We start from the raw sequence: 11082 nt of genomic DNA on the forward strand, positions 1-11082 counted from the left end.
CGGCTCGCGGAAGCGTGTTGCCGCTCGCCTTCCTTCTGTGCCGGGGTGGGCCGCGGTAGGCCCGGGCGGCCTCTGCCGCTGCCCTGGCCGCGGGACGCGCCCGGCTTTCCATTAGCGTGCTCCCGGTGACCTCCCTCTCTTCCCAGGGCCGTGGCTGCGGTGGAGCAGCTTCGTGCGAGTGGAGCGTGCAGAACGGTTCGGAGTTCCCCCAGTCAAAGGTGGCCATAATCATGATTAGTTTCTGTAAGTTTCGACTTCTGGCTCTCGTCAAATTGTTTCCTTAAATAGGTGTCGCTTTAAAATGACTGTTTGTTCTGTTACCAGAATGCATGGCAGCTTCTGCTCTCCCATGTTAGAAAAGGGATAGCTCAAGTTATGTATTCGTATATAACTGTGTCTGCTGCAATCTTTCAGATGATCTGAATAATAGTAACAAACCCCACTGCACTCATCTAGGCAGCTGTAGTGCTAAACTATTGTGGTTTATATCAAAGTATTAAAAAGTGTTTGATATTGTTAGAAGAAACAAACTGATTTTAATGTTTTAATACTGAATAACTAATCAAAATATCGTTGACTATCCAATTGTGAATCATTCTAAATTGCACCTGCAATGTATTTGTGAGGTTCAATCCAGAGCAAAACCACCGCAGTATTATTAGTTGAACCCTTTTAAAACATATCTCTAAACATATATCCGAGAAGTCTTCTGCCAGTGTGCTGAATCATTGTTATTTTTCTAAGATAACTGATAAATATGTTGCTCAAAAATAAAAAAGAATACAAACTTTTCGTGTTGAATGATGCTTACTTTTATTGTTGCATGTATATCTGATAAAAGCCACTTTAATAACAGATAATCCATCCCAGTGCTCTATCAGGAAATGGACTGGGACCAGTTCGACTTGAACCCTAAAGTAGTTGCTGCCCTTAAGAAAGGTAACTTAATTTGCAAATGTCTCACTGATAGATCTGTCACCATAGTGTCTTCCTTTACATAACCGTGTTTGTGGGTGTAAGCATGTAGATGTACAGTAACATTTTAGAACTGTAATTAAGTATTTTCGTAAGCAAGTTTTTTGAGTAATTGGAAGTGATATCTTTTCCCCATGCTCTGGTAATAATTTTCCAAACAATTTCATAGCAAGTGTCGATACATTGAAAGTAAATGTTGCCTGCCTAGCTTACAAGAACACAATGTAGATAAACTTCAAGTAAATGATTAGTAGAAAGTGGGAAAACTTTTGTTCATAAGACTGTAATCCAGCCAAAAATATTTATGAAGATTCTTCTAATTTCAGCTGACATAAAATCAATAAAACAGATTTTAAATCTTTCTGGAGCAGACTTGCAAAGATTGATGAAACTATCCAGTGCAGATATACAGTGCTTACTGAAAACAGTCTCTCACACGCTGAGGAGAAATAGTATGATTACAGGTAATACATTCAATACCAAGAAAGTGTTCTATTTAAATCTTGAAATGTTATCACTGGGAGAATATAAGGCTTTGGCTCCATATTGACAGAGTAATGCATAGTGAAAATGAAAAGACAAGTGATGTTGTTATGCTGTAGTGAATTATTTAACTGTCCTAAGGACAGCTCCTCTGAGACCTTGAAGGTAGGTGGAAGACGATGAGTGTCATTCTTCAGGATCAAGCCAGCCTGAAACAGGACAAATGATTTTCCAGTCCAGAAAACTTGATTAGAGGAAAAAAAGATTATCTCTCTCTTTTGGACAAAGACTAGATGAAAAACTTACATGATATATTATAAACTATATAAACTGATTTGATATTAACACCTCATTCCAAACCAGGCAGAACCTAATAGCTCCTCCTGTACAAATGCTTCGTGGCAGCTGTGTACTTAGAATTTATTTTCTTGTGATTTGCCTGTAGCTTCAGGCCTTGGCAGGATGCCTGGTACGCTGTTTCATAGTCTCCTACAGCTTCCTATTTCCATAATTGCTGTGCTTGAACCTTGCTGGCAGTATTTTCTCAGAGTGTAGCTTTCCACAGAAATTCCTTAGAGGCAGAGAAAGGAAAACAAGTTTGAGAAAAGGAAAGGGCTTAGTGTAAACTATCAATTTTTGAACAGGCATTCAATTAGTAGACCCTGTGGAGGTGGGGAAGACTAGGCTGAATTAGAAAAAATTCCCATCGGTAAAGAAAGCATCCCTTGTAGATATAAACATGGTTGTATACCTCTGTTTTGTATCATTCTGTGTTAGAAAGATACTAAAAGAAACTTTTTTTTTTCTTTTTAATCATTAAAAAATCCAAAACTCTGCAGCACTTCAGCTCTACCAAGATAAAGATCATCTCACCTCCCAACACCAGAAGCTAAGCCTAGGATGTTCAGTATTAGATACCTTGTTAAAAGGTGGCATTCCTTTAGTGGGAATCACAGAACTCGCTGGGGAAAGTTCTGCTGGGAAGACTCAGATTAGTTTACAGCTGTGCCTTTGTGTGCAGTATCCTTACAAATATGGTGGATTAGAGTCTGGTAAGTACTGAAATGTAAATACTGATTAATTTGACATTTAGAGGAATATACTGTCTTTAAGAACCTCCTCAGTGCATTAAAGTAGATGCACATATTCAGTGCATGTCTTACCCTTCTGCAATAGCATTAGTAGTCAGCTAGTTAGTAAAGCATCTTGATAGAGAGAAAAGCAAGCATGCTGTGCACATGTCCTGCATCACAACATAATTTAATACAATAGAACTGTTGGCTGTTGTTTACCTGCCTGCCACTGTGGGTTAAACTAGACACATGCAAACAATATGTGAAAAGTCTTGCTGTAATAAGTACTTGACTCCTCAGCTAACAGCCACAGCAAAACAGCCTTGTCAGATAATTTTCCACAGACATCTTGGGTATATGGTATATATTAGTTGGAGGTTTCAAATTTCAAAGAACATGTAGTTTGGTAACAATAATTAAAGTGATTTACAGAGTAAAATTGATGGAAATCTAATTGAAGAAAGCTAGTGTTGTTTCACACCTGTGATTTGCCTCGTTTTTCTGAAGTAAGTAGGTTTATTCTTTGATTAGAATATGGGGGTTTTAACCATCTATCACATTAACTACTTTTTTTTTTTTTTAAGTATCATGTGGTGTCTTGGAAAGGGAGTAAACTTGTGTCACTCCTGAGAATTCAGTGTCCTGGTAGCTTGCCTTAGGTGTGTTCTGGCTGTGATCTTGCTCTTACTTCCATGCAGCACTGGGTTTAATTTGGCAGCTCAGTGGTTTGTTGTGGGGAAAATTAATTATTTCTTGTACTATATCTGCCCATGTGGAAAAATCATGGACTGTTCAAATGAAGATCTTGCTTAAAGGGCAGTAATTAGCTCATGGCTTACGTAACTTTGCTTTAAGTTACGTCATTAACAGAGCAGAAGCAAATATATTTTGTTCAATTCCTTCATGTGTTGCTGCTAACCGCTGCAAATAGTTTGAATGCAACACTTTTATTCATGCCCTGGCATTCCTCCCTATTTATGTTGAAAGAATGGAACAAACTAGAACAGAGTACAGAAGGAGGTGCCCAGCATCCTAATGGCACTGTTGTCTCTTGTACCAGACTACAGTCTTCCTTGTAGGGCTACAAAATGGCACGTCTTTGTTATTTGTGTTTGAAGATGGTTCTTGTTTCTTATGCACTTTGGTGCCATTACGATTGTTTTGTCGTGTCTGCGTTCCCCATCTACTCCCTCATAAATGTTTCACAGAAGATAGAATGGCCATCGTATCAGTGCTCCTGTGAGAGAGCCAGAGCGTTTTGGAAGGGCGGAGAGGGCAGAACTTTTGAGGATCTTGAAGGTATAGAAGGTGGAAATGCCCTGCTTGCTGGAGTTGGAGAGCTAAGGGAGCAGTGGAATCCTAATGCTCGCTGTTTTTAATTCTGTGGTATCTTGCCATATGTTAGGCTGCATACAGTCATAGCAGCAGATACTGTTTGCATAGCACTTGGAAAATGAAACTTGATTTCTTTGCAGTCTATAAATAAGGGTTCTGTTGAGTCTCTTATGTGAAATACAGAAATGAAAAGCTTATGTTAAGTATGAGGAGTTTTATTCTTTAGGAAACTTGAGAACAGTGCTTAGTAACTATCAAAGAAGTCTAGCACTGCCAACAGGAGGGTAATCTCCATGCTAAAACTTTGCTAATGGTTTAAAATTATGGTGGGCTGGGGTTTCTTTTAGTGCTAGAAACTTCCCTTCTTTTAGGTGGTGATGTTGAAATACATTTATTTAGACAGTATTTTTTAGTTTTGACTTAGTGCTAGTCTTGTTTACAATTCTCAATGCTAGGAGGTTGGCAGCAAAGAAAGAAAATAGGACATCCTTTGCCTCCAGGTTATCTCTCTGCCATTCTAACAATGTCAGTTATGGTCAATCACATGTTGGCTGTATTTATTTTAGGTGCCCATGTTAATAACACATGAATATAATGTGACATTCTTACCCATATTAGAATTCTGAATTAGAAAAAATTGCTACTGATTCCTGGTAACAAGTTGATTTGGTGCATGACAGATTATGTTCATAGGACTCAAACTTTGAGGGTGGGGTTTTTTAGTGTTTTTTTTACTTTTCGTTGGTTTTGGGGTGGTTTTTGGTCAACAACCAGCATAGCACTTCTGTCAGCCTAAGTAACAGGAAAGCACTGAGATTTGATGAAATGGCTGATTTCTGTTTGGGTTTTTTGTGGATCAGTGAGGAAAGATGCTTATATGACCACTGAGGACAGCTGACTCAAGTGTATTTCTTAGCTTCTTTCTCAAAACTGCTAACTACTCTGACTCTTGACTTGTTTGCAGTGTTGACAGCTTCCTAATCAACTATAAAAAGCACAATGCCATAGGCTTTTCTGTTTGTGTTGTACTAGTCTCCTCTATTTAGGTTATGAATATTTACGTATCTTTCAAGATAAGTGAATCGTAAGTACTTCTGCCTCGTAATTCAGCATCGGTCTTTAATAGTGAGTTTAATTATTTGTCAGTTTCTTCTAGGCCTTGTAACTTTGCTATGAAGCACTTCCTATATTTTTAATGTACAGGTGTGTGCATCAAATGTTCCACTGCGGTTCAGGCTGAAGTTCCTAGACAAAAGCTGAAGAGGATTGACGAAGGTCCAGTAGGAGAGAGTGCTATTCCCATTCTAATGTGAAACTCAGATTTTAAGCCAGGGCAAAGCTCATCTGATATATTTTCTGTGGCTTAACTTTCTTAAAGTTCAAGATGAGAATTACATAACTGTTTTGTGAAAAGAGCAGCACGTAAAGAAAAAAAAGTTGTCCCACAGTATATTTTGGAGAAATCACAAATGGACCAGTTACATACTCAGACTACATTATCTGCTGTAGTAGATTTAACTGGTGTCAAAGAAGTGTTACAGTGGAGTAGAAGATTGGCAGGTGACTTGGTCTTTACAAAACTAAACTGAGGCAGGAAATAGTCTGTGAAGTAGAACTGTCCTTAAGAAGGAATTAATCTTCTTGATCTTTTCAAGTGTTGCACTAAAAAAAAAAACTGATTAAGTGTGTTCACTTGAACTTTTAAATTGTTGTCATGATTTTACAAAGAGGATAGTATGTATCTATTGATCAGGAATTTTAGATCTAAGTTGCTGGACCAGTGGAGCAGGGAGGACCATATTTTTGCTTCTCCAGCTGTTCTTTTTTGCCTACAGGTATTGCAGCTGTAGGATTACCTTGTTTGCCTCAATTTAATTGTTCGTCAGGTATAAATGTGAAACTGGACCACTACTGCATATGTTCGTAATACAATAAGGTTGCTTCATCATGTTTTACTCTTCTGCTTTTGCCTTGTGTTTGTTGTTTACACCGTTCTTATTACTGTGCTGAAATTATCTGCAAGGAAGATCTTTAGGAGAATTTTACGTTTCTTTTTCTCCAGATAAATTAACTGGGGGGAAAAGAGGTATTTTTTCAGCAAGCTTCTCAGGTTTTCTGGTTTGAAATGTCTTGAATATTGCAATAACTGGATCTAGATACAACTATCTAATCAATGGAACGTCAGTCTATCTAGAAATAGAAATCTGTATTTGAAAAAACAACCACCATGAAGCCTTAAGTAATGGACGTTGCATCCTTTTTAAGTAAAGCCAGGAGAGGACAAAGGCCATCCTGAAAAATCAGACCTGCCTTAAGCAGTAAGTAGATGATTTCTCTGTAAGCCAGTATTCATGGTAAAGAAATCCCTGTCTTTCAGAATTAGGCAATATTGTGCAAAAGGCAGTGGGCTGTGAATAAGAATGGTAGTCGAGAAGTCCAGAATGTTTTACTTCAGCACCTATTAATTTACTGTGCTACCACAAGTTAGCATAGCTTTTGTTAGTATGAAATTGAGAAACCACATGGGCTTAAGGAAGCTGTATATCATGGTTGGGTTTTCTTTATTTCTTTGCTTACTTGGTTTTGAATTTGCACCATAATGATTTTTCAGTTTTGTGGTGTGTTGCAAGACATAATTGGCTTATCTGAATGAGACTTGGTGCTAGATATAAATAATGTCAAATTTGTGATTAGAAATTTTTTTTATTTACCAGCTTTTTAGAAATTGTGAAACTGAAAATCTCATTAGGAATGCATGAACTGCCCATAGTAAAGATGCTCACCTGCCTATTTGATACTCGGCTGTCACTGTCAAATTGGAGAATGGTATGAAAATTAGCCTAATTAGGAGAAATGAACCTAGGGAAATAGTCAAGAAAGTTATGGTTCACCTAATTAACTTTTTAATAGTTATTTTAAAAGCCCTAAGCAGTTAAGTGATATAACTAATAGTTTACTGTGCTTTCCTCACTTGAGCATCATACAAGTTCAGACAGTATTCAGAAAGCTGCTGTCACTGTAAATTTAATGGATTCAAGTGATTGTGGATATATTTTCTCTTCTTTAATTTTCATTCATTGCTGATGGAAATTTGCATATGTGCTCATCTGTGTCTACAGATATTGTGTATGACATCAGTTGTTGTAATACAGCATTTATGCCCACAGTTTAAAATACAGAATTCCATCCACTCTAATGCTAGAGAGATGTGAAAAGCACGGAAAGTATTAATGGTTTCACTTTAGTTTATATGTTAAGGAATCATTATCAGATTATTACTGCTCTGATCATTAATGCTTTATTGTAGTCCTTATTCACTACCAGATGTTGTAAACTGCTAATAACCCTCTGTTCTCTCTGACATTAAGTATATACTTAATGAAACTGGGAAATTAAGAATAGACACTGAATATTCTGGTGATAAATGCTAATGGCTGCCAGGGCCAAGGAAAGTAAAACGGAGCTGAAGTATAATTTGAATCTGTTATTAGGTAGGATGGAAATAGAAATTGTGGAAACATTTCAGTACCTCCTGTGAAAGGCATGGATGATGATGAAGTATTTTTCCATGTGTTAATAATTTAAGAAGATTTTTAATCTCACCTGTCAAAGGCAATTTTTTTAATTAGTGGCCATTGGTAATTTTTTTTTTACTTTGCCTGATAGCTTTCTGAGTATTTAAAAATAAGACTGGGTATTGGAAAAGTAGGGTTTTTTAATGTTTCACATGTGAAGGAGGGTGGTTTAGGTAAGAATTTACAGTGCAGTTGGGGAGAGTTAAACTGAAGTTACAAGTCTACTCCTAAAGAAAACTGGGCTTAGGCTCATCTTTGTTTCGTATAGAAGATTTTCAGAATTCAATACCCTGTGTTATACATGTGTCCATCAGTAAAATATTTGTATTGGTAAAGTAACCATTTTTAATTGACTCAGTCCTGAGATCTTTCTGTTTCTGCTATTGGGTACAGTTTCATACTTTTTTCAGTGGACTGTATAGAGGAAGTTGCATCTGGAAATGGGACTTTCTGCTCCCTGGAGAGCCAGTGTAGGGATGGACCACTGAGGTGGATGTGTTCAGGATGTGTCATATTGCCAAGCACATCACCTGCCAAGCTGTGTTAGCAGCTTCAATCACTTTAGTGAGGAGTCTTAATTCTTAGATGTAGCCCTGCAAGTATTAGCTGATAATTCTGGGTAGTTCTGCAATAACAGCAACAATTTTTAATAGAAAAAATTATGCACATATTACTGTTTTCTTTCCCCCATATCTTTGATGTCTATGGTTAATTTTCTCTGCAATAAAGCATACTTATTAACCAGAAATCATGGTAAAAATAGATATCACGCATAGAAATGGGATTGAAGTATAATGTTTTTTATCTAATTTGCCATTTTCACAGAGTTAATTGGACTGAGGTTGGACGAGTGATCCTCTTTAAACTGGCTTAAAATTGTGAGAATAAGTATCCCTTTGTATGTAAATTTTAAAACAAGAAACTTGAAAACAGTGAAATTAATCAAAATGCTAGTACTGGTGTTGCTGGAATAGTTGTCTTCATAGTATAGTGCTGTGTTTTGGATTTCTGACCCAAACAGGCAAACTGTCCCATATCACTCTATTTATGATACTCGTAATCACCCAAGTTAGGTGGTCAGGTGTTCCACAGCTGTGCAAAATGAGTGTCACCTAGTGGAGAGTGTGAAAATCCAACTCTGTCAGCAGACACCCAGAAAAGGAGCTGGCAACTACAGGAGTCATAGGAGTGGGGGTTTTTTTGTTGATTCAGTATGGCTGAAAAAAAAAGTGTCATGAATTTCCAGATACGTGTCTAGCACTTGAGTGCGGAATGTATTACTTTATTTTTGTGCTGTTAAGAAGAGTGTGTAAGAGCCCTGCTGTGATAATAGAGGTGGTTTCGTTTACTATAGGAGCTGTCTACATTTGTACAGAAGATGTATTCCCAAGTAAACGTTTGCAACAACTCATAGATCAACAACATAAGCTGCGTGCAGATGTTCCAGCTGAAATCATACAGAAGATCAAATTTGGAAACAGCATTTTTGTTGAGCATGCAGCAGATCTAGTAAGTAGTAGCACAAATGAAGAATGCATAATTTTTACACTATAATCCAGTAACCACAGGGGGTTTTTTGATATAGGAGACCTTTCAAAAGGGTAAGAGTAAACTAAGATCTGTAATGAATACTACTTAATCTCTGCAGTTTGCTGTTAGAGAACTGTCTATGCTGTGTTTTATTATGAAATATATTAAAATATATCATCAGCTTGTGTTTCAGCGACGATACCTGTAGTTACTGTCTTGATTTTACAGATAGTTATTTGAACTGTTTTAATGATGGCTGTTTGTTTGTATTTTGTGGTAGGATACCTTTCACAACTGCATTACTAAAAGGATTTCCCTGCTGCTCACAAGAGGCATGGTGCGGTTGGTGGTCATAGACTCTATTGCTGCTTTGTTTCGATGCGAATTTGGAGTTTCAGATTCTGTTATGAAGGCTCGGTATTTGCAGACATTTGGAGCAGAGCTTCACAGTTTAAGCACTAGATTCAGGACTCCAATAATGTGCATTAATCAGGTATGACATCAGAATTGCTTCTCATTTTATAGGGACCATTTAATAAATGGCTGGAGTGGGGAAAATGTATATGCAGATTTCTTGGTGTATATAACACTGTCAACTAAGTATTAATGACTGGTGAAAATTGAAGTTTCCTTAAACTGGTGTACTTTAGTGAATTTTAACTTTTCAAGGTTTAAGAATATCATTTAAGCTTTTATAGATTTTTAATGTTCTCAAAGGTTGTCCAGTAAAGCTAATGAAAATAGATAGGTATAGCAACTGCATAAAGCATCAAACTAAAATAACAGAGTTCTTTCTTAACACTAGCTTCAAATGCCACCACCAGCAGGTTTGCTCTGGGAACACTACACACACAGTTATATTCCACATATACAGGAGACAGTGAAACACCAGGGACTTTGCATTTTTGTGAAGCTCAGCAGTTTTGTATAACTGCTGAGATCACTAAAGCATTAGAATGCACTCAGGCTAGCTCGAGCTGAACCAGAAAAAAGGCCACAATGATGCTAGTAAAAAAGAATATTCTTTAGAGAAAATTAGACAAGACACAACTTCTGTAGAAGCAGCATGCCGCTGTTCCTAGCCTAATCATGAACCAAAGGATCATGTGAATGCTGGAGAGGAAGCGTTCACAGTTGGAATGTGGCCTGAGGAAACATGCAGGTAGGCCACTGCTGGGAAACTTTCTGGAAGGCCCCTCCATCAAACAAGTAAGTACTCAGCCCTGAGGTTTCCTTCTCACAACAGAAGACAAGGGGTGGGGAGAAAAGTTGAACTTGAAGTCACAAACAAGAAGAATTCTGTATCAGGAAGAAAGATTCTAGAAACGTCAAGTAACTGTTAACACGTTTGTTTCTGTTCTGGAGGAGGAGTTCTGGAACTGAAGAATGGACAGTGTATAAAATCTTACATTTACTGCTACAACTGGAAGGGAGTGTTTTGGAATTCAAACACAGCAGCAATTTGAACAGCTTGCAATTTTTATTTTCAGTAAGATTTTAATTTTAGCCTCAATACTCCTAATTTTTTAACCAACTTTTTCTTACATCACCTTTCGTAGGGTCAGCTAGCTTCTAAGGAAAACAGATTTCTGTAACTACTTTCTGAATTTTGGTATTAGTAGAGACTGTTTGGGAAGTGTAGTTTGGATTTTGCTCTTTGTTAAGCAAAGGCTTGTGTGTTTTCAGCATTTACACTATGAATCCAACCAATGGGTTCAGTTTCCTTGGTTAGCTTCTGGGATACTCTATGAGTATGGGCATCTGGAAAAGACTGGCTGCCTTTTTCCTGGGGGCTTTGAGGATCCATCTAGCAGGCAAAAGAAGGTCTGATTTAAGGGTAAAAGAGAAGTCTGAATGTATCCAATCTCTACCTTGGAATGGTTCAGCATGAGAGGGAAAAAGAGTGAGTTAAGAGAGCTTCTGCCTTCCCATGACAGGAATTTCAGGCTGGTGCTGGCTCATAATAGAAGAGGTCGCTGCCTAATGCTGAGTGACAATACGGACCATTTGCTAACAAAGGGTCCTGCAAGACTATTCTAAAGGAAGGTGACTCAGCTATGAATATAACAGCACTGAAAAAGATTATGGCTGTTAAGTAATCTGTTCTGTAC

General features: G+C 37.6%; 1 protein-coding gene across 3 annotated transcripts in view; it reads left to right on the forward strand.

The window, feature by feature from the left end:
- The first annotated feature begins 6 nt into the window (after positions 1-6).
- Positions 7-11082, forward strand: part of XRCC3 (X-ray repair cross complementing 3) — a 16097-nt gene continuing 5021 nt past the window's right edge. For 2 of the 3 annotated variants that reach the window (XM_026849987.1, XM_026849989.1), the window contains exons 1-6: positions 7-243; positions 857-939; positions 1302-1439; positions 2298-2510; positions 8796-8950; positions 9252-9464. In XM_026849987.1, the coding sequence (XP_026705788.1) occupies positions 885-939; positions 1302-1439; positions 2298-2510; positions 8796-8950; positions 9252-9464 (774 nt within the window). In that variant the 5' untranslated portion in view covers positions 7-243; positions 857-884. The remainder of the gene's footprint in view (positions 244-856; positions 940-1301; positions 1440-2297; positions 2511-8795; positions 8951-9251; positions 9465-11082) is intronic. The other variant, XM_026849988.1, reaches the window with a different exon arrangement.

This window comes from Athene cunicularia (genome assembly GCF_003259725.1).
Source record: "Athene cunicularia isolate RWA chromosome 5 unlocalized genomic scaffold, athCun1 chr5_part1, whole genome shotgun sequence".
Taxonomy (NCBI): domain Eukaryota; kingdom Metazoa; phylum Chordata; class Aves; order Strigiformes; family Strigidae; genus Athene; species Athene cunicularia.